The sequence below is a fragment of the Panthera tigris genome, chromosome E3, assembly GCF_018350195.1.
Source record: "Panthera tigris isolate Pti1 chromosome E3, P.tigris_Pti1_mat1.1, whole genome shotgun sequence".
Classification (NCBI taxonomy): Eukaryota; Metazoa; Chordata; class Mammalia; order Carnivora; family Felidae; genus Panthera; species Panthera tigris.
In genome coordinates, this window is record NC_056675.1 from 13,518,953 (window position 1) to 13,543,201 (window position 24,249).

Below are 24,249 nucleotides of genomic sequence, written 5' to 3' on the forward strand. Positions count from 1 at the left end.
GGCCTTCAAAGTCTTCATCTAGCCTCTTTGGACTTCTCAGAATAGAGAAATTACTCATCAGGCAAAAGGAAGTTTAGACCTTCTCAGTTTGGAAGCCTGGTTGAAAACAGTGCAGTCGTACTGGGATAAAGCACGGTCACTAAAACTCTGATAACCCTATGGCATTGACGAGCCGGCGAGGACAGTGGAAGGTTAGAGCCCTCCAGTCTGTAAGTTTGTGCTGTGAGTTCCTAAATACCTACAGTAGAGAGTGTAAGCTACAAAGAGGAAGCAGTCCCCAAGTTATGTCTTATAATAGCACGCTGTCCGTTCGGATGGAGTTTTGGTTACTTTCGATGGAAAGCACTCTAATGGTGGTTCTTAAACAATAAGGTAACTTACTGTTACCTGAACAAAAATGTCCAGAGGCAGGCTGCTCTTAGGTTGGTTCAAGTGGCCCCATTGTGCCAGGCCATTTCTTGGCCCCGCTCTCTTGTTTTAGTACTTGGGCTTTTTGCCTCATTTTTGCAAAGTCGCTACCACAGATCCAGACGTCACATCCTCGTTCCGTCGTGTTCAGAGGCAAGAGGCAAGTGCTTCTTGCTTTTCTTCTTTTTTGAGGAGAAAAAAATTTTTTCAGAACCCTCAGCAGACATTTCCTCAAGTCTCAGCCAACGGTGTGTCTTATGGCCACCCTTAGCTATAAGCAAAGTTGGAAAAGAGAGACTATCTGGCCTTTTCAGTCTCAAACTGTCAGAAGCTACGGACTAGGGGAAAGGGGCTTGCAAATGACTATGGGTATCTAGCCAGTAGTGACTGCTGTATAGGCAAATTTATTTTCTGTTTCTGTTCATAGCTACATCAACTCCCGTGTCCAGGTGGCCACACTAAAAACCTTGGCATCATCCGAGACTCGTCCCTCTTCCTTGCTTCTCGCATCCATGTGTTACCACGTCCTATTGGTTCTGCCTTCAGAACTACTCTGCCATCTGTTCCTCCCTTTCTTAAACCATGCGTCATGCTGGTTTAGACGGTGTTGTAAGGGTTGCCACACTGGTTACCTGTGACCAATGTCTTCTTCCCAACCCCAGCTCATGGTCTCTCCTCTGCCCCGTGGGAAGAGTCATCCTAATGGACTATAGCTCTCATCACACCACGCCTCTGCTCAGTGTTAGTGTTATAGCTTTCCCTCTGCTGCTAAACTGAAAGCTACCTTAGGGCCAGTCCTGCGTCCTGCTTGGTTGAGTATCTGTCTGGCTTAGCAGTGCTCATCAAGGACTTTTGAGTGAATGAATGAATATTTTTATCCGTTGCACGTTTACTGTGACAGAATACATCCCCCCCCCCTTTTGAAATCAAATGGGTAACAAACACTCTTGGTTTAAAAAGAAAATGTGGTTTTATTTTTTCCCCCTTTGCCTCTAATGAAGAAGCCCAAGTTTTGAGTTAACTCTCGTTCTTTGCTTATCCCAAACTTAGCTGACCAGTTGGCATTTGGGGTCAGTTAGCTACAATGTGACTCTACTGTCTGAAAACAGATTTCTTTGCCCATATTGCTGATTTATTTCCCTGACCTCTTCTTATCATTGGTGTGTTTGTTGTAGGGAATATTCCCTCTTTTCTCTGGGCCTCTAAGCCACAGAAAAGGCAGCCATCACAAACTGGTGAGCTCTGCCCACTGTGTTTCTTCCAAAGTCCAAATGAGCGAATACAGTGTCCGGAGGCTTACCTCTTTTCCTGTGCAAAAGCATCGGGAGAGATACAACCATTCACATTAGCTGAAGGTAGAAGGTCTCCATTAAGATATCAATTTGCTCCGAATCCCAGTGAATGACCTTGATGCACCTTAGTCCTGCGGCCAGATTGGCTCCTTGATGGGCATCCCCTCTCCCGTGCAGTGGGGGTGCTCACCATTGTGATCCAGCACCTTGCCAGACTGACCACAGGAAGAGGCACAGAGCGCAGGCGTCGAATGAAATCAACAGAGCAACTTCACAGCATTTCGCTTCTGATTCTGTTTATCATCGTTTGAACTGAAGAAACTCTGTACAGCTTAGGCAGCATTTTTTTATTTCCTCTATTTGTCTTTCTTCTTTTTTTTTCTGTATCAAAAATAAAAATCTACTCGATTTTTTCACTAACCCTTATTCTCTTATCTTTCTTTTCAGTGTGACAGCGACAGTGACCAGGAAGAGAAGGTAAGATCCCCCCGCCCCGCCCCACCATTGTGGGCAGAGTCGAGCACCGTGGTTCTCGCACACGGTCACAGGGTGGTGGGATACCAGCCTGCTATTGACCGTACCTTTTCTGCAAAGACCAGCTTTATTTACACAGCGATGTTTCCTGTGATAAGAAATAATGTATTTAATATGTGAGGCCCACTTTTTTTAAACACACCCGTTAATATTGGATATATCGTCATCAGGTTTTCACTTTTACAGATTTTAAAAGAGGAAACCATTTTAATAGCCATCTGATTTTTCTTTTTGAATCCTTGATTAGAACATTAAACTTGCTAGCCTGCATTTGTAATGTCATTTCTTCATTTCTTTTACTGACCTCTATGCTTCTTCTCGCCTTACTGTACATATTGGCCTTCTTGATGGAAATGTGAACAGTGTGTTTCTCGGAATCTTACCGTGGGACGAGGGGTGGGCAGGGCAAGGCAGGTGGCAACTGCTGTCTTCCCGCCCAGGTGGATGGCCAGGTGGGAGGGCGGTTCTTCCCGCAGGTACCCGCTCTGTGTGGAGGCTGATGGCCGCCAGCCTCTGTGCGTCCAGTTCAACATGGATCCGGAAAAGGAGCTCAGTTGTTGAGCTTTCAGAAGATTGGATCACAGCCCGGTAAAGTGAACTTTCTGTGCTTGAAGCAGAGGGATTATTTGTCCGTTTGGTCTTTCTTTCTAGCTGTCCCCACCCCTCAGTCAAATTTCTTGCTAATTTCATTCCTCCCTTATGAACCTCATCAAGAGTTACCCGAACGTCACGGTTTCTATATTGCTCGGCCTCAGGGAAGGGACCTCCCCGGTTTCCGGGTCTGTCCTGTGGAGCTGGCGTTCTTGAGCCCCATTCTGTGCCTTTCACCTCCTACGTGCCTGTGGATTTCACTCAGAATCCCGCAGTTCGTGTTTGGCGGGATCTTCCCAACAGGCCCAGAATTTTCCCTCCTTCTCTGCTGCCAGCCTCCAAGAGAGATCTAAAGGCTCTGGTTCTGTACTGTCGTTAATTTGAATTCAGCATATGTAGCCTGTTATAAAATGCGAGACATCATCATTTGAGCAGGTCAAGCATATTCAGATGAAGACAAATGGTGCTTATTTGATTTCCTTAAAATCAGGAAATGAAAAAAGTGCTCTCTGGAGAAATCATGTTCTGCCTGACTTGGATGATAGACCAATGCATGTCCCCTAGATAAGAACAGGCTCTCGCCTTGAGGTTTTTATCTCTGAAGGACGGCCAGGACTGTCAGCTTGCTGACATGTGCATTATCCATGTCATTTTAAACAAAGTGACCTATGGAAGGGTGCGCTGTGCTGTGACATGGTAATGGGCTGTTGGATGACAGTGAAAGTACACACTGCAAAGGGGGCTGTGGATTATTCTTTTGTTTAACTGACAAGTAGGAGCTTCCTTCCTCCAGCCCCTGGGAGTCTCAGCTCCTTGCAAGCCGGGCCCCTGGTGTCTCAGGCAACCGGCGTGCAGTGGGTGCCAGAGGCGCGTGGGCAGCAGTAGAGGCTCAGTGTCCGAGGCGCGTCCGCTGGTCCTGGAGCCATCCCGGCCACATTCCCACCTGGCAGTCGTCACGTCGTTCTGTCGGGCGTCACAGGCACTAGAGAGGGATTGGTGCTCTCTGGCCGTTCCGGGGGATCTTTTACAGGTGAAAAGAGAGGGATCTCTCTTTTCAAGCCGGTGGCACTACTCCAAGAGGATGAGCCTTGTTCTGGATTTCACATCCAAGGGGACATTCTTTCTTTAAAAGGCAGTGTGGCATCCCAAAGTGTCACTGGTCCCCAGCAGTGGGAGAAGGTGATAAGGTTTGTCCGGTGTTGCATCGCATGCAGGTGTCTGGGTCAGCGGTCTCAACCTTGAATGCACATCCGAATCATCCGGGGGTGGGGGGAGGCTGTAAAAATCCTGATGCCTGGGCCTCATCCCAGGCCACTTACCTCAGAATCTCTGGAGGTGCCTAGCCGTACTTGTCCAGATGATCACCTAGCTCTGGTAGAGCTGTCTGTGGTTTTCAGAGTGTCCTGGGGGCCACGGTGTTTCCTGCACACTGACCGCATCCCAACGAGTCCTTCCCCAGGACCCGAATCCCCGTGTTCTTGCCGCCCCGGTTCCCAGCTCTGAGCGCGGGAAGCAGCGAAGCATCTGAGCGGAGCAGTGGCGGCGGGAAGGGAGCAGGGCCCACCGCTCAGAGTCAGGGACGACTCCAGGGCAACGAAGGAGAATAAGGAGATGTTTATAGCAGGTGCACGAGAGAGGTGACGACCGGCGAGGGGAGAGCCGTTAGGAGTGTTCCTCGGACCCGCCGCCCCCGGGGGCTCTGCCTGTGGCCTGCGGTGGCCCTGCAGGCCCTCCTCCTGGCAGGGAGCTGCTCCCCGCCCTCACTCCCATCATCTGTCCCTCCCCCGCCACGCGCCACCCTGCGTTCCTCCAGAGGGCTCCCGGCAGGAGCAATCAAGACTGTAATCGCAGCCGTGCCTGCTTGGCTCTGTTACAGTTCAGACTGTCAGGCTTCCCCTTTTGGACTGAGATTGTCTGGTGTTTATCACCGACTTCAGCACCATCCTCCCAGACTTGTGCTGCGCGCCGAAGCCCCGGCCCCTGGCAGCCTCCTCTGTGCCTGAGCCTCTTGGCTGGGCCCCCCTCGGAGCCCCAGAGCTAACCGAGGCTGCTTTCATGTGCTGCTGGGAGGATTCGCATTCAAATCTGAATTGCTAATGGGGGGAAAGATGCCACTCAGTGTCCTGGGATCCCTTCAGCAGCCTCACCAGGGATGCTGTTGGAGGCAAAAGTGAGACTTGTAGGGACCCACTGGGATTTCTCTCCGGAAGACCTGTCATTCTCTTACTCCACGGGGATCTGCAGAACCGGCGGTCTAAAATTAGGGTACTGTATTTCACACAGCTGACTGAATTAAGATAAACTCTGCTTTCCTCTGATACGAAGCTGTAATTTATAAAATGATACCCTTACTAATTAATGTGGAAGTGACTGGGAAAGGAGCGAAAAAAGCAGAGCTCCCCACGCATGCAGGAGACGCACTTGTGCACGGAAAAGGCTCTGATGAGACGCTGAGCAAAAAAGCACCTCTCAACGCCCCCTCCCAGCCGCGCGGGGTACGTTTCGCACTAGTGCCAGAGAACCTGGAGGACTTGGCCAGGGTCGGCGTTGGGCGGGAGTGAGAGAAGGCTATGGACGGTCCACATCCTAGATGTGGGATTTTTCTGTGTTGTAGTTAGTGTAAAGCAAGGAGGAAGCGCTTTGCACCTTAATCACCCAAATGAAGCAATTATCCCAGGCTCCCATTCGAAATGAATTGCTATCATGAGAACAAAGAGGCAACGTGCATATTTCCACGTATTTGGCCTGTATTTTCTCTTGTTGCCTCTCTTCCTCTACCGCTGGCAACAGCCCATTATACTAAGAAACATTCCCTATTTGGTTATGAAATTAATGTAGAGATTAAAAGTAGTTCCTGTTTATTGTGTGGGCCACAGGGCAAAATTGGGTGGAAGGCGTAATGCCCGGTGGTCAGGCACTTGGGCCTCCGAGTCCGGTGGCTTAGGCTGGTGTGTGACTGTCCTTTCCTACTTTGGAGCAGCGGACAAGCCTCCTGCTCTCATCCGCCCAATGGGATTAACAACAGCTCCACCTAAACTTTTGTAACAATTAAAGAAGACGCTTGACTCAGCTCCTGGTCTATGGACCAGTAAGTGCCCATAAACGTTGGCTTTCTTGAGTTTTACTTGGAGGGAAGTGAGAGACTCACTCGGGAAAGGAGGAAGGCCACCCTCTTCTTCAGAAGGCTCCGGATCTGCCGGAAAACCTGCCTGAGGACGTGAGGCCTTCGTCCCCTAGGGCACTTCTTCCTGTTACAAGCTGAATGGAAGTGGTGCGAAATGTGGAAGGTCTCCCCCCACAATGGCTTTTAAACTCCTTATCCCAAATTGCAGGCTTTCCCCTGGGCACAACCCGGAGCCAAGCGCAAGCGTGCCATCCTGCAGGAATCTGATGGCAGCTACGTGGCTTGTACAGCCCGTGGCCCACATGCCAAATACGGTCAGCTCCGGACACCCGTCACGGGGGAGAGGGGCCCGTGCGGGACATCTGGGGTGGGGCGGTAGCAACTGTATTTTTTGAAAAGTTTCCTAAGTAACCTTGATACGCGATTTGTCTTGAGAACCACGGCCTTATGCAAATGTCGGAGAGAAACGTTTACTTTCCCCTTGTTTAGGGCTCTTAACAGCTTGATAGCCCGGAAGAAAGACTCGAAAGCTGTAGAGGTGTCGTGGGGGTAACGTGCACCCACGTGCTTGTGTAGAGCTAACACGGAGTACACACACACGCAATACACACGTATGCGGTCTCTTCGCAGATAGGAGCCATCCTCCTTTTCCTAACGTACCCGTGAGCATGATGGCGGTTTCCTCTCTCTGGGCTTTGAACACCTGGAGAAGGTTGCGTGGTTCCTGTGACTTGCCCACCAGTACCCGGGACATCCTGCCGGGACGCTGCCAGGTGCACATGCAGTGCTACTGATTTCCCACACCAGCTCCCTCTCCCCCCCACATGAACACACTTCCTGGTGCGTTCTAATGTTTTGATGTGTGCTAAAATGTGTTGTGTTTGATCATTTTGTGTTCACTTGTGTGGGAAGGGGGCAGCTTCTAAGAAGAGCAGCGGAGGCTTATGTTCCTAACTCCACACAAACCACACGCCTAACTTGGCTTCTGAAGGACTCAGAAACCGCTGAGATGGCAAACTGAAGACTGGGCATGTGGCTTGTGCTTATAGTGGAAGGGGCCCATGCCTTGATTGGCCACAATGCACACTTGGTAAAGATTGTGCACCCTCAGCAACATTCCAGAAGCTCACTGTTGCTTGTAGAACCTCAGTCCTTGGTTTTAAAATAGGACCTGTTCTGATCAGGAGACAATGAGAGACCCTGTCCTATTTTGGAAAAAAAAGGAATTTTTCTTCCCCCCCCCCCCTTCCAATTTGCTAGCAGCGAAGCAAGCGACCACGGTCCAGGACAAGAGCGGGGAGCCGTGTTCTTGTGTCCTTGGCACTTGGCATAGTGCCTGGCACAAATTAGGTGCTCAGTAATGTTTGTTGCTTTGCTAAATGGGCATTTGCTTTTCCTGGATCTTCATCTCCAGATGGAGGGGACAAGTGAAACGGGTTCAGAAAACTGATGTTGAACGTGAGTGTGCTCTGTATCAGTCCCAGTGTTTATTTTCTGGACTGCAGCAAATAGGTGCTCTCTTCTTCAGCTTTCTGGATTCCCTGTACAAGTTTGTTTTCCCATAAGATACTCCTGAGCCTTTTCTAAATTTCCTAGCTTACTTGAGCAACTTGTGTAATTTGGGGGCAAGTTTCAAGAGCTTTCTATTTTGGATGCCCAATTTCCATAATGCCCATCTGCTCAACCTCTTCTTGCCCCTCCGAGATGAGGTCCAGGTCAAAATGACATTTTATTGTTCTTCTAACCTCATCCCATTTCCAACTGGTTTAATTCCATTGTAGCCATCCAGAATTCCTCTTCCTACCATCCTTGGATTAAATTTCTACCGCAAATTATTTTAAATCCTGACTCTCATTAGGTTCTTCTCGTTTTCATATCCTAGAGTTTCCATGCCAATCCAAAACTGCTTCCCTGGATTGAATGTGTATGTAGCAATCGCTTCTTGGCCTTTTGGCTAAGATCAAGTGTATGTAGCATATCTGTCCATTACCACTATGCCATACACTGGAAAAAGAATTTGTACATATACGGATTTTTTAATTAATTATAAATCAATAAAATGAATACCCAGGAGTTATTGGAAATGTGTCGGACATCTTTAGCTAAATGCTTATTTCTTAGAATGAATAATGAGGAGAAAGAACAGGTTCTAGATGTCCTGTTGATCACTGTGGGTGGGTATTGGAGAAGGATACTCAGAAGACCTACTTTCTTATTTCTCACTAGCCAGCGATGGGGCCCTGGGCAAGTTACCCAACACTGCTGAGCCTTGGTTTTGCCAGATGTGAAGCTGGATTCAATGATCTAACACTGAATATCCTGATTTCCTATGTAGCTATTTACCTAGGCCCCAACAACATGGCAGACCCAGAGGGAAATTAACATGTGATTGTATTTTCTCTCGGCCAGTGTCGAAGGAAGATCGTATAAGGATTGTCTCCATTCATTCATCTCTCTCTAATTCCTAAGAGGGCATAAACATGGTGGGTAGGTCGGGGCACATCTGCATTGACTCTTTCAAGTAACTGAAGGAAACTTACGTGTGGGCCTCATGTCTGAACCAGGTCATTATCTCTTTGTTGGTTCATTCAGTCATTCATAGCTACCATTTATTTTTTTCCAGTACGTACCAGGGAACTGAATTGGGCGTTGTAGCTGCTTGGCTCAATTAGGTATGTCACCGTGCACCTGTGGGTAGGCAGCAGCACAATTAGTTTAATCTCTGTTTCTCAGTTACCCTAACTATTTAGGAGAGCACGGGAACTAGTGAAGAGCTAGCTTGCACGATGTGTTTTAAGAACTCACTTGATTGGTAATGAGTATTATTTGGCCTGTGAAAGGAATTCTTTCTGGGATCCTGGAAGACACCTGGGGTTGAGTTCATGCTTCTACAACCCCAGAGAAAAAGTCAGCTGCTATCTCTTAGAATGAAGCACTGGCTTTGATTTTACAGCTTACCTGCAGGGAAGGTTACAATGCCAAGGAAGAGGTAGGTGGAAGTGATGCCTTTTATCCTCACGAAATTGACCATGAACCCTGAGCCACCTGAATAGTGGGAAGGTCATAAGCAGAGACATTTGTACTAGTGATGCCTTTCACAGCGTGTTTTACGCGCGTGGCTTTTCATAGAGTGTAACCTGGGTCGCTCTTTGGTTGTCAGAAGAGTCTGTCTTATTCTGTATTCCAGTTGGAGAGTGTTCTGTTCCCAGTAAAGATGTATGGACTTCTTTGTAGTCATGCACATGTGTCTTTGTGTGTTGTTTGTGGTTGCCTTAGTTAATGCCCCCTTGGTAATTTCTGGTTGGTAGTATAGTTACAGATAACTGCTCCCTATAATTTTGTCATTCTAGGTGTAATAAAGATAATAAAATCTCTGTATTAGGCTGTATTTGTAATTAGGCAAACTTTATACTTTTAAAAGTCCCCAAATTCAGTGGAATAATGTATATCATTTTTCTTCTTTCTTTCTTTCTTTTTTTTTAAATCAAAGCTATAGCTGGGAAGGTCAAGTTCCCCCCCCCCCACTCCCCTTGTATAGATGTCATAGAGCTTTTCCTTATTTCTTGGACTAGAGGAGTAGATGGTCTTCATTTCTTGGGGGCTATAAACCAATGAGATTTGGGTTAATAATAACTAAAGAAGAAGAAGAAAGGCCACTTCAATGGAGAGAACATTGTATTATTCAAAACACTTTTACAAATGCCATTTTATATGACCTGTTGAAAGATTCATTGTGGGGATCTGTGTGCATCTTCATATGCAACACTATTGATCGTCTGCAACGTGCTGAACTTGGTGACGGGTCTTTTCAAGGGCTGTATCTTCTCCAGTAGGTGTCACGTCATCATTTTACAAATAACAAAGATGAAACTGAAGAGCAAGCGATCAGACATGACCTATGAACCATGTCTTAAGATTCCAGGGTCTGGGCTCTTTTTCCCATAACATGCTGCTTCCCTGTGACTCAGGGGGAGTTGGGATATGCCCACAAGCCCCACCTGAGAACCCTTGCCACCTTTCTTATGCTACAAGAGACCTGGACCATCTCTTGTCTGTTCACCTCCAAACCCCACTAACTTCTAAAAATCCAAACCTGCCAGTTGCTCAATAAATATTAAATAAATACAGTTTGGGTTCAATGACAAGTCAGATGTACAAGATCTGAAATGTGAGTTTTTAAGTTTCACCCAGGAAGCAGTTGTCCCAGGTGAGAAGGGAAATCTACAAGTTGTATGTCTTGACTCTTACATGTGAGTGGCAAAATCAGCGTAGGGGCCACCGTGAGTAATCAGGGATGCATGCAGGCTTTACCAATGAGCAGACTAAGCCCAAACTATATTTGCTCAAGGAACTCAGACTCCTTTTAGCGCATATCTGTGTGTAAACCTTTAATATCTTATTAAACCATAGGCTCCCGGCAAGCACCCCACACCCAGCATATGCTAGGTACTTAGTCGGTGCCCTGTAAATATTAGTGTTCTACCTGAAGTTGCTCTGTTGATTCTTGAAGTGCCAGAAAGGGAAAGAGGCTGGTCACGGTTCCCCAGGCAGCAGGGGAAAGCACTGGGCGGGGAACAGAGGCTCGTTTCTGAGCTTTTGGTCCAGAGTCTCCCACATCTCATGTGGTCCCTCCAGACTTTTCTTCCTGTGACCAGCACATAGTAGAGAGGACCGTGATATCAACATGGCTCCTGAGCTGCACCCCACAAAGCTGTTCCACTCTGTGCTGTCATCTGCCACCTCAAGAACCCCTTGTCCATCCCCAGACGCTGACTCTCACCTTCGCAGAGGATCTCGGGGTCCGTCAAGGCCACAGGGTGTCTCCTTTTCTAGTAGCAAGTGCTGCATGGGGTGTTCCTGCAGCCCGAATGGTAGTAAATATCTGAAGCAGCCATGTCCGTGTTAAAGATTATGTATTTGCCACTAAGGGGAGAATATAGTGTTTATCGGCTGGAGTGCGTGCTGGCTGAGCTGATCACGGCACAGCACTCTGTCAGCCAATGATTTGTCCTGTCCTTTATCATCTGTGTCACTCAGCAGTGTGCCGGTGAAGGGAACGGATCGCCCCTTCCCTTTTTTTGTACCCATTTCGTGTAGAAAATTTGTATTTACTTTGGGAGTGTAATTTGTTCCTCATGGATAATGTGACCCTGAGCGGAGCTGGATCATGGGTTAGTTGAAGTGATATTTTCCGCTAATGGTAGTCGTACATCATTGCTGTCAGCTCGGGTTAGGAGGCAAGCACATTACAGCTCCATTTTACCTCTGCAGGCATCTGGGATTATTTGCCATAACCGAGTATGACATGACCGCACTACAGAGTGCATTAAAATTTTACTGGCTTCTCAGGCAAGTTCCCCGGCTCCAGTGTGCGCTTCAGGCAGGCGTCTGATGGGGAGCCCAAGGGCCCTGACTTCCTGCACAGAGGTGCTGCAGGGGGGTGGCCGAAGCAGGGGCTGTTCTCCTCTGGCTCTAAGAAGCCAGGGGAAGAATTTATGGGGAGCCAGCCTGCAGGTGTGTGTGTCTCTGGACATCCCAGACTGGCGGGTGACTGGCTGCCTTGTGCATATAAGAGTACTCTCTGTCCTTGATGCTTAACCCTTAGAGGTAGATGGGGGCAGTAGCTCCTTCTCCAAGGAGAGCCGGGGTAAGCCCGAGTCCCTGCCAAGCCTTGGGCTGATTTTCGTTGTTCTTGTCTGCCTGTGGTCAGACAAAAGGAGGGAAGCGTGGGTCCTCAGTCTGGCAGAATCCGTGTTCATCCATGCAGCTGGACTGAGCCTGCTGGTCTCATAAACCCACTTAGAAATGTTTGCCAGGGTAGCACATGAATTATCTCATATGAGATTCACAATAACCCAATGAAGTATGGGCATGACTACCCCCCTTCTTACTTATAAGGAAACTGAGGTTCAAAAAGGTTAAGTAACTCACCTAACGTCCCGATGATGGCAGAGATAGGATTCCTACCTAACCTTTTATGTAGCTCTCCCTGACTTCACATCCTGTAGTGTTCATGCTACCACATAGAGATAACAACAACTACTATTTTTGTAGTGTTTATTTATTTATTGAGAGCGAGCGAGAATGTGAGTGGGGAGGGGCAGAGAGAGAGAGGGAGAGAGAACCCCAAGCAGGCTCCATGCTGTTAGTGCAGATCCCAGTTGGGGCTCAAACCCACGAGCTGTGAGATCATGACCTGAGCCAAAATCAAGGGTCGGATGCTGAATCGACTAAGCCACCCAGGCACCCCTAACAACTACTATGTAAATAGTGTTTGTTTACTCCTTACATATTTCGACTTGTTTAACCCACACTGTAACCCTAACAGGTAGGTGCTAATATTATCCCCAGTTTACAGAGGAAGAGGCTGAGTCACAGAGAGCTTAGGTCACATGCCCAGAGCCCCACACTGGCTAGTGGCAGAGCCCGGTTTCAAACCCAGGTTTTCTTGGCTTCTGAGGCAGCACTCTTAGCCAGTAAGCTGCCCCCCTCTTTCACTGCCATGTTCCAACAAGCCTAAGGACTGGTAGGAAAAGGCCATGGAGAATAGTAACATGTTAGAAACAAAAGGAAATGTTCAAAGAGTATTTTATCACTTTCAATTGTAATTCTAACATCCAACAAAATATTGGTCAAAAAAGATGCTCTGTGATGAGCTTTAATTAGTAAGAAGTCCCATTTGCAGTTAGCTCACTACTTGCATGCAAATGGTGCTTCTAAGGTGCTTGAAAGGCATTGATTTTGTTAGGTTAAGGGTGAGTTGGCACTCTGGCAAAATCTTCATTATTTTGTATTGCTTAGCATCCTTTTTTTTTTTTTTAAACTCTTATTGGAAAGGCTATAATAAGCACATGTTGAATCATGTTCCTTCGTGGGACAATTTAAGATCGTCCCAATAATACAGGTCAGGGCCTATTCTGTCAGAGTGAAATCATCGCAAATTCCATACCCACGGATCCCGAGTGCCAGGCCCTTGAATGATGACGTGTGCCTACAATGAGGACATTACCTTTTGTTCTGCCACAGGACCTCTCTCCACCTCTGTAGCCCCGTCGTCTCCGTCTCCGCCAAGCTTAGATGCTACACGAACAGGGCACACAGCGCTTCCCTTTGGCTTTGCATGTGGCAGTGTCATAAATCCATGAACGTCTTCGATACACCGCACGTAAAATGAGTTCTACCTGTGTCCTCAGGGCAGCTGTGTAAATGCTGCATCAGAAGAGCCCTAGACAGCCATGGCTTTGCTCATTGAGAAATTTGAAATTAAGTTAGCACACAATGGATTATGCTCCCTGGCCTCACTCTCCTCCTTGGGCTCCCAAGAACACACATTGATCTTCCCCATGAGATTGCAGTAGGTCTAGGGGACTGACCTGATTTTCTCCTCTGGCCTTAGATCCAATCGCTCAAGTAGTAAAGGACAAAAACAAAAATATTGATCCAGGCATTGAAAAGTAATTATCCCTCTCACATGGTCTATTTGGAATGCAGCAATAATTTTAACTAACGTATTCCTCAGAGACAGCATGACAACGTGTGTGGATCGTTTATTTAAGTAGAGCCACACTTCGAGTCTCACCCCAACCTGAACTTAGAATGATGCACAGGTAGGTCCACTTTAAGATTAGACGTTGGAAAAAAATTCAGCATTTACCAACAAATCAATTACAGAGCAATTATTCATTGTTATAAAGGAATTCGTCCACCTTTTGTAGCTAGATAAAAAACGTGATCTCCACATCCTTAAATACATACTTAGAGCAGAAGTCCTACAAGAGTCCTTTGAAGCCTTTGGGTCATTTTAAAGCTCTTAAGTTTTAACAGCTCTGGCTGTATTTATGTTAGCGGGGTTTAGTGTTGTTTTGCTTTTTAAGGTTCTTTTTCTGCTTTCAATAACAAATTAAATTCAAATAACAAATAAGGAAACATACGCTTTTGGAATTCAAGTGTTGTAATAACTAAACCATCAGAAGGGCAGAGATACAGACTGTACTTAGGAGCACAAACCAGAGAATTCAGTGCCCTCCGTGTCTTGTCTCTACTTCTTTTTGCCTATTTCATTTTGATTGTTTCTGAGACCTGGTTTCTCCTATTGGTAGAAATCACGACCCATCCTCTGGAACATTACACCTTCAGCTTCAGCCAGCGGAAGAAACACTTTTCCACCGTAGTCGTTAAAATCTGATGAAAGGACTCTGATTTGCTCAGGCTGGGTTAGGTTTTAAGTCCTCTTCTCCAGAAAGGACTATGGAAAGACTGGGCCATGTTGTCCAAAAGTGCTATTCTGGAGGTAACCTGTATGGTGTCGGAGCGGGCACAGGGCCCGGAAAGGTGAGAGTTGTACAGACAACAACGTGTCTACAAAGCATAACCTCACCTTCCTGCCATGTGTGAGTCAGGCGCTCAAAGGCACTTCTTGCCAGCTGTTCCAGCTGCCTCGATCATCAAAGGTTAGCACTTTATAGTGGTCACGGGGTCTCCGATATGAACACACGTTACAGTTGTATAAAATAGTTGCCTACATTTTCACAGAATCATCGTAAATGCACTCACGGATTAGTTCTATCTTGCTTAAGCAATTAAAAGTTATAGAAAGGCACAGGAATGCACAGAGTGAGGGAGGGTTCATGCGTACAGGTATTCAGAATAGCACAGAATTTATTAATACTTTTAATATAGTGGATGATGAGTTAATCCCCAAGTATAAGACAGCTACCTTGAAGAGAGATACGAGGATCCAAAGTCATCAGGGTTAGTAAATCACTTGTCTGGGGAACCAGATATAACTTACTTGTCCAAAGGAATCGTGGTCATCCTTACTTGTCCAAAGGAATCGTGTCCCACACAGTACTTCTCTAACTATCACAGGTGACCTTGCTCAGATGGTTTTCCAGGGACTAGAAGTTAATAAGCTCAGTCGTAGCCACTTTCACCTCCTGGTGAAACTTTAACCCCTCACTGGGTGCTGAGGCAAACACCATCCTGGGAACCAGGGATGGAAAGATGACAAAGATAGAACAGCTCTTGAGAGAGATAAGATCTAATTGCAAAGAAAGCTAAGGTACCTCGATGAATTATAAGGTCTCCCATAGCGCATGCTGTGGATGGCATGGTGTCGGAATCAAACCACCGAACCATGCTGCCTAGGAGGATAGGCGCTGGAGTTAGATCTTACTGAAACACGTGGATGTGGGTGACTGCTAGGGAGCAAGGGTGGTGAAGATCACAGGCCAACGGGATCTTGTTTGCAGAAGGCAAGGAGCTGTGAAAGGCTCAGCATATGGGAGGAGCGTGAGGGCTTCCGTTTCCGTAGAACAAGGTTCGTGGTGGGGGTGTGGATGTGACTGTAATGTGTGCTGGTGTTAAATAATATAGCTCCATAGAGACAAGCCTGGATGGCAAGCTGAGAGTTTGGACTTGATCCAGGCAGGAGCCACGGAGTACTTCTTGTAGATGAAGGACACATCAGATGTGACTTTCTAGAAGAGAATTCTGGCGGTGGTGTGAAGGATGGGAGGCAGACTTCAGCCAGATGACAAAATTGAGGTGACGGGGATCTCAACCAAAGTAATGAGAAAGGCAGGATTTAGATTTGGGGACCTTTCTGGAAGTGGAACGAACGTGGTTTGGTGACCACTGGCATGTGGGGGTTCAGAGAGCAGTCACAGATGACCGGTTTCAAGGACGTCTGGGTGGGGATTGGTGCTGCCGTCACTTGGACACCAAGAGTAAGGGATACAGGAAATGTAAGGTCACAGGGGCCCACAGGAACCTCCACTGGGGGAAGTCAGGAGACTGACGGAGCAGGAACTCTCAGAACTGTAGGTCAGCATCTGGGAGGCCAGCAGCCAGCAGAGCAGTGGAGACATTTGGAACTGTGGGTGTGAGCGGGAGCCCGGGCAGAACGCAGAGATTTCGTCTGCATGTAACGGAGGAATAAACATACATGGTGATTGTAGCCATTAAGGACACAATAACCATACATTAATCATAGCACCTGATATTTACGTAGCCTTTTTAAAAATGACATCCAGAATGACTTCCTTTATTTTTCGTTGCGGCAGAATACCCGTGACAAACTGTACCACCTTAAGCACATTCCAGTGTGCGTTTCGGTAGCGTGAAGGGTGTCCATCTAACTGTTGTTAGACCTGGGTAGCCTTTTATCTAAAGGTGTTAAAGCGCCATACCCATAGCTCACTTGAACGTCATCCCAAACACGCCTGATAAAGGAATACTTGATCTTCATTGTACAGGTGAGGAACTTGAAGCAGAGAATGAACTGAGGCAAAAGGTTCGTGCTTTGGTGACAGCCCCCCCCCCCCCCGGTTTTCTCTGGTCGTTATCCGAGTTACACCACACCATCCATAGTGACACGATTTTAGTGTCCAGCTTCCAGTGGGCCCGGCTGTCACTCACTTCTATCCTAAGATTTCAGAGCTTTCTTTAAGAAAACCAGAGCAGAATCAGCCCAGGGGGCTCAGCTTCCACGCCGCTGGTCTGTGGCTGAGAGGGAGCTGATTCACCTTCCCTGAACATGAAGATTCAGCAGCCCTAAGCACCAGTGGGGTTCACAGCTGTCTCCACTGGGGCAGCTCCCCAGGGCCCGGCTGGCCGGGGCCTGTCATAACTGGAAGGGCCCTCGGAGACTAGGGGTCCAGCCCCCTTGCTTGCTGCGGACAAGGACAGAGGAACAAAGCAGGGCCGCTGGTGGAACAGGCAGCCATCTGCTTCGGGAGGGTTTACGGGTTCGGTCTACGAGCAGGAAGTGAGGTCGGGGGCTGCTTCCATTGGCTCGAAAGTAAGGAAGGGAAGAGGGATACAAGCAGAACTGTGTCCACCACATTCAGCTCCCTCAGAAACCAGAGAGGGGATGGCACAGAGAGAGGAGAGCTGCATTTCCCATTCTTCTCCTCGTTCCTCTCCTTGAAAGTGAAATGGTCGGCCTCCAAAAGCCCAGCCAGACCCCAGACCAGACCTGCTGGGAACCTGCTCTCCCGATGTCTCCTGTAAGTGCGCTCAGAGTTGCCCTGCAAAGGCAAAGCTGTCCCCTGGGGAGCCGAGTAGGGGGCGGGCTCCCGAGTTCAGGACTCCGGGCACTAACACACTGAGCCACCTTGACTTTCCAGACCAGGAAAGTCTGTTTCAAACAGGCTGGTCACAGCTTATCTGGCAGGAACTCAGACTCCCAGGCGCCCACCTGAGGTAGCAGTTGCCCCACACCTACATTAATCCAACGTTAACGTAATCCTTTAAGAAAGCATGTGGTGTTTGGAGGGGGTTTTTTTTGTTGTTGCTTTTTTTTTTTCTTTGTAAATAATTTTAGACTTACAGAAAACAGCCCAGGAGGCTCCCATATACCTGTCACTCAGCTTTCCTTGACGTTACATCTGGTAAAGCCATACTACAAGTATCTAAACCGGGAAATTAACCTTCATATTCTACTGTTAGCTACACCTACAGACCTTATTCAAATTTTACCCATTTCCCCAGTTATGTCCTTTATTCCAGAATCCAAGGAGGTTGTTTTGTGGATTGTCCATCCTTCAGTTTGGGTTTGTCTCATGTTCTCTCTTGGTTAGATTGAGATTATACAGTTTTGGCAGGAAGACCACAGAAGTGGTGGACCCTTCTCAGGGCATCCCGTCAAGGGGCATGTGAGGTCTCCCTGCTGGTGATGGCAACTTGGGTCACTCAGTTAAGGTGATAGACATCGCCAGCCTTCACGCTTAAAAGGTACTGGTTTTTCCCTTTCAAATTAATAAGGATCTTCGGAGATACTTTGAGACTATACAAAATATGTTTCACATCATATTTTTACCCACTAATTGTAGTGTTCATCGATGGTTTTTGGTCTCAGTAGATATATTCTGGTCTTTGCCTAATGGTAAGACATGTGCTGTTAACCTGGCCAAGGCATTCTGTATCTGGCTGAGCTATTCACGGTAGCTAGCCACTTGTAGAAAGCGCGAGAACTGTGCATTCTGACAGGCCAAGCCACGGCTCCACGGGGTTTGGTCATAAGGTGCCCTGTGGATGTCAGACACAGGAGGTCACTAAGCTTGGGGTATGAGACGGCTAGAAAGGTAAAGTGTGCGACCACATTCCGTCTGTATCCAGATAGTGTTGTGTGACTGTGACCATGACCTTGGACAGTTTACCTAATGCTTCTGAGCTGCTGCTGGGTTTTTTGTTTGTTTGTTTTTTAATCTGGATACAGAACATGTAGCACAATTATAGGACCCACAATAAATACTCAGTAAATTTTAGATTTTAGTCCCCTCCACATTGTTACCCCTCCTGGTCCCCTACCCCTGCTTCCCAACCTTCACCCCCACCCCCCAAAAAATCCTAACACACATAAGCTGATTAATCCACTACAACCAAGTCAGCTTTCTAGGAGCAGACTTCTTGGGAAATAGGACCCAAAATAGATATGTCTTGAAGAGGTAGAAGAGAATCAGAGAGAAAGGAAGTCATGGCCATGTCATCGGGCAGTGAAATCTGGGCAGGAAGGCCCTGCGGAGAGAGAGTGGCAGGAAATCACTAAGCTTTGAAGGAACGGCGACACCCAGAAGAGCAAAGACGCGCTTTATCATCTCTAAGTAGATTTCACCCAAGTTCCCTCTCCACCGAAGCTCTGGTTTTCCTTCTGAGGAGGCTTTTCTATTAATTTCTATTGAATTTACTCCTATTGTGCGATGTGAGATTTTTTAAAAATCCCTTTCCCAACCTCCTGGGCCCTTCTCTCCCCACCCCCAACCCCCATCCCCAGCTCTCTGTCTGGAACTCCCAACCCCGGAAGATGTTGTTTACACTGTTGCTAAGGCAGAGCTCCACGTGCGATACGTACCAAAGAGGTGCGGCTTCCACGGGTCCCACCAAGTGTTCGCAGAGTGGCCTGGGCGCTTCAAGATGGAAGGGCACTGAGGACCCTGCCTGGCGGGGTGGCCGCCGTCAGTGAATGCTGCATCTATTCACTGCATGGAGCGAGGATGGGGATTTTAACGGTAGGGGTGCTCTCTAAAGATGGCAACAACAAGGTGGGGGAGACTGGTGTCGGAGAGACTTCCCAGCACTCGTGGGGATCCCCAGAAAACACACTTTCTAGGAAATACCTGTTATGGTCAGAAATGGAGCGGTACCTCTATTGGTCTCATTTAAGTTTTATTTTCTGAGTATGACAGACACCCAGAACTCAGGAGGTGGTCGGCTGCAGTAACAGAATGCCCGACGGTGGCTTGGGCACTGTGTTACTTCCCTGTGGCTGCTGTAGCTTTAAGACAACAGAAATGTATTCTCTCACGGCTCTGGTGGCTGGAAGTTCAGCATCATTTGCCCTGGGCCATACTTAACTCCCTCCAATCCATTCCTTGCCTCTTCCAGCTTCTCGTGGCTGCTGGCATTTCTCTGCTGGTGGCCACATCGCTCTAGACTCTGCCTCTGTCTTCACATAGCTTTCTCCTTTTATGTGTTCTGATCTCCCTCTGCCTCTCTCTTGCGAGGATAGTTGTGATAGCATCTAGAGCCCACCCAGATACTCTCTTCATTGCAGGATCTTTAATTGCAGGGTGACCTCAGCAAAGACCCTTGTTCCTTACAAGGTAATATTCAAGGTCCTTGCAAAACACATAGAAGGCAGACAAGAAGGAGGTAGATGGTCAAGTCCATCCCTAGGTGCATGATAAAGCAAAGAAGGCCTAGATTTCCATGATCAGTCGTGATTGTCCCTGGGATCTGGCATTGTGCCATCATAGAGTTCTGTTAGCAATAAAGACATGGAGGGAGTGGCTTCTGGGGAGACGAAGAACACTGACCGCCACAAGGGACGTGGGTCTCCAGACCTTCTGATGTGGACAGATTGTAGCAATGTCTGGATGGGTGTCCTCTCTTGCTTTGTGAAGGTGACACTGTTTTCGGACTCTCAGCCCATCTCTGGGATCCAGTGATGAGGAAAGTAGGCTTAAGGCTTGGTCTTGGACTCCAAAGGCCTGGAATCCAGAACCAACTGCTGATGTGACTTAACTCACCACGGAACCTTCCAGAATCTCAGTAAGAATTCTTACCTCTCAGGGCCCTGGTGACGAGATGCAGTCCATCAGAGCTACTGAGATGGTGGTTATTACTGTAAGTGGAGCCCCCCACTGCCTCACAACTTAGACCAGCTTTTTGGGAGTTTTGTCCTCTTGCTGGTCCCTCCCTCCTCCATCCGCCATCCCCACCACACAGACTCTCATGCACTTTCTACTCCTCTGTGGTTGTCTTTTGTTTACCTTTGTTTGTGACTTCTGACTAGCGAGGCACCTTCGGTGCTGATGTTGCGACTGCTCTCGTTACGTCCCCGGGGCTCATTTCGGTAGTGACTGGAGAGAACTGGGTGAGTCCTGGGCGATAGTAAGAGTCCTGTCATATTCTGAACTCTAGGGAGTGGTGGGGAAGCTCCTAAACTGGCAGCTTTATTTCCACTCATGCCTGTGGTTAGGCCGGAGCCACCCCATCCCTGGTGGCCTTGATCTGGGTCGTGGCAGGTGGTGATGGTAAGGACTGAAGCAGGGAGAGAGGAGATGCTCACAGCAGCTGTGCCTGGGCCTGGCTCATTCATCTGATGAGATTGCTGGCAAGCCTCAGACGGCCACCTGCAGAGCAGAGGGAGGGACGTAACACCCGGTCAGGTGTCTAGATAGGAGCGTGGGACTCCTCAGCAGCCGAGTGTGGAGGGAGGATCCCCACCTGACTGCACCCCACAGCCACCCACGGTGCTGTGCGTAGAGAGACACTTGGCGCAAGCCCGGCGACTCCGGTGGGGAAGTTTCCAAGTGAGAAGTCTCCAGGTGAAGTGCAGGAATCTGTATTTCCAGAAGCGCCCCTAAAGCTTCTGATGCGTAGCAGAGACACAGTTTATAAGAAAGCACCGTGAGCTCAGGGTCAGGAAAACCTAGTTCGGGTGACACCTTAACCACCTTCTAGCTGTGTGAGCTTTGTCAGTCACCTTATCCCCTCTTCAGCCCTTCGATTGAAAGCTGGCGCAGTACTAACCCCTGCCTCGCAGCGTTGCTGAGGGTGTTGAGGATGGAGTGAGACACGCACACAAGTGTTTGCACGCACGCACACCACCGGTGCTGTAACCAAAAGTGAGTTTCCTTCCCCTCTCGGCACAGAAAGCCAGCGGTCAGACGGGCTCGTGTGCTTCAGCTCCAGGGCCCCCGGCCACCCACCACCAAGTCCATCCCCAGAGCCCCCGGCCAAATTGTTGTTTTAACTAACAGTCATTCCCAAAAGCTTTTACTCTTATTCTGGTTAAAGAGAACTCTTCGTTGAAGAGAGTTTCCCTCTCGTCCTTGACAAATCATTGGAAATTCTTTTGGTGCTCACTGCGATAACATCTATCCAAATGAACGTGTTGGATGTTAGCGTGAGCGTCCCGTGCGATTTGGGAGAAATTCTATTGTCGTTTAGCATTAATTAATGCCCACCGACTGTAAAGTGTTCAGAGATAGCAGCATCAGCCACATTTGCAAAGCAGAGAGAAGTGAGAAGGACAGGGACAGCAGGCAGGGCTGAGTTGTGACCGGAGGTGATGGCCGGACAATTCCTGTGTCTCCGCCCACAGGTGCTCAGAACACACAGCCTGACCCTCGCGCTGCGCAGCCCGCCCCGCCGGGCTCGCAGCGCCCCTTTCCCAGGCTCTCCTGCCCCCTCGGTAACCTCTCTCTGCAGCCGCAGCTGCCCTGGATGTCGATTTTTAACCTGGTTTCACCTGGCTGCACGGGGCAGCTGGTGGGCCCTGGAGCGTGAAGTGGGATTTGCTTAGGGCCCTGCAGCCGGGCTCCCCCTGCGGTGTCTCCCTGCGGCCTGCCTTTGGGACACAGGCTGCCAGAGGGGCCTTGAAGGTAGAGTCCGAGAAGTCCTCTGTGCACCCCATCCGACCCCACCCCACCCCCGGCAGGTGGTAAGTCAGGTCTGTTTATTAACGTCCCCTGTTCTGTTAAATGCCTCTTCCAGAAAGGACTGTACCTGTGCACTGACAGCAGGGGCGAGGGGTGAGCGGTGCAGCTTCGGGGGACGAGGCGACAGCCACACTCTCCCTCTATTCCAGGCAGCACAGCTGGGGGCCGCATCTCAGCCCACCAGCTGTGTGACCTGGGCCTCGGTGTTCTCATCTAGAAAAGGGGGTCATTTGACCCACCTAATGGCATCCTTTTATTAAGTGCCAGGAGGTGCTAGGTGCCGCGTGTGGTGCTGAGTAGCTTAGCATCTTCGTGAGAGTGTCAGAAAATCACCGATGACTCTCATGTCTCTCACCTCTCTGTGTTCACACCTCAGCCATGTGCTGTCCCCCGGCGGGGAGGCGGGAGCAGCCTTTCAGGCCAGGGGAGGGGCCGCCCCGAGCACACCAAGGAGCCCAGGCACAAAACCACGCAGACGCAGGTTTGACGTCTTCTGTCCGCATCCTAGTACAAGTAAAACGCAGCACACCTACATTTCCTTCCTCCTGGGGAGGAAAAGGCATTGGGCATCTAGATTTTTCTGCTGTAGGGAGGGACCCGCCATGGCGGTAGGGTGACACGCGGACTGTCTGATAGGGACAAGTCACAGAAGAGGCAGAGATGTAATTTTAAAAGACTCAGATTATGCTGAGTTCAGCATAAATATGCTGAACTCAGATTTTCCTGAATGCAGTTTAATCTTTCTCTGCTGATTAAAAGGCCCTTCAGAATCTTCGCGGCTGTTCCGTTGAACAGTGGTTTTGTCACTTACATCCTAGGGGCGGAGAAGCGGTGGTGAGCAGAGAGCGTTGCTAGAACGCCCTCCGGACGTGCCTTGTCCGCCTCTTGGTTTCCAAGGTCCCTCAGACCATGCTCCTCACGTCCCCGAGAGGGTTCGAGGGGCCTACAAAAGGCCGAGTGCCAAGCCTGCCCACATCCAGATGCCCCCTTGCCCCCTTGCAGGGCTTCTGCTTTGCCAACACGAGCCCTCGAGCCCGCTGTTCACCCCGGGCTCAGCCCCTCCCAAGGCCGCCCTCCTTTCAGAACTGGGGCTGGGGGCGCCGGGGGCGCAGGGGCCGCGGCACCGCCCGGTGTGGCCCACACCATCGCTCCAGGTCGCAGTGAGATGATTTCCGCTGCCTCGTATAATTTAACCTGCCCACGCTGCTAAACTTCTCTATTACACGTTGCTGTCAGGATGTCAGAAGAAATGATAAGCCTCCTTGAAGCAGCAGCCTCTGTTACATGCTAAGAACGCTGTGCCGGGCCTCCCCAGCCCCCACTCCTGCTGCCGCATTTTTGTGATTTTTAGCATGGTCTCTCAAGTATAAAGAAATACCCTACTTCTTGACCCCGGCCTCCTGTTAGCTGATAGATGAAATCTTTTCTTAAGCTGACTCCCTTGTCTATTATGTTTTCAAAATTCAAGGTTTCTCTTCACATTCCTGGACGGCTGCCAAGTGGCCGGGCTTTGTGAGTAGGTGAATTGGTCCTCTCTTGTGCTCCTTAAACAGGAAGTCATTGTTTTTTAGGGTGAGACTTTGTTGATGTTTCCAGGCACCTGGTGGCAATTTATTCCTCTGCCCCTTTTGGAAATTTCTCCTCAGGGACTGTACCTTAGGAATAAACCCTGTCACGAGCAAGCCATTGCCTTGCTTTGTGGGTGCCGGGTTTTCCCGCCATACTGTGTCCCCGGAATTGATTGTGCAGCTTCTCGTGTCTTGTGCTTCCGTATCTGCCTCCAGAGCGGCCTGCCGAGGGGAAATAGCTCAGAGATACTCATCTCTGCAGAGGAGAGCCTTTAGAGATCTTGTAAAGATCACACAAGAAGCAGCCCAGGAAGATGCGGCCGCCTGTCCCTCTCTACGGCTCCTGCCAACATGGACTCGTGAGAAACAGCTAAGGAGTGGCTGCGTGTTTCAGTCAGTTAAGGCTCAGTCGGTTAAGCGTCTGACTCCTGATTATCAGCTCAGGTCGTGATCTCGCGATTGTGAGATCGAGCCCCGCGTCGGACTCTGTGCTGAGCAGAACCTGCTTGGGATTCTCTCTCCCTCTCTCTCTCTCTCTGCCCCTCCCCTGCTGCCCCTGCCCTGCTCTCTCTTGCCCTCTGTCTCCCTCAGAATCAATAAATAAACTGAAAGAAAAGAACAGAGAAAAGAAGAGAAAAGAGAAAAAAGAAACAGCCAAAGTGTGGGCACACATATGACAGCTCAGGGCCCTCTTCGCTAGCTGGGATGCGTGGTCTTTCCTGAGGAGGGGGACCCAAGATTGGCTTCCACCGAAACCTAACTATGAGGAAGGGCAAATATCCTAG

General features: G+C 48.9%; 1 protein-coding gene across 6 annotated transcripts in view; it reads left to right on the forward strand.

Moving 5' to 3' along the window:
* Positions 1-24,249, forward strand: part of AUTS2 (activator of transcription and developmental regulator AUTS2) — a 1,113,014-nt gene that overhangs the window by 787,930 nt on the left and 300,835 nt on the right. For all 6 annotated transcript variants that reach the window (XM_042970860.1, XM_042970862.1, XM_042970861.1 and 3 more), the window contains one exon: positions 2,148-2,177. In XM_042970860.1, coding sequence (XP_042826794.1) covers positions 2,148-2,177 — 30 coding nt within the window. The remainder of the gene's footprint in view (positions 1-2,147; positions 2,178-24,249) is intronic.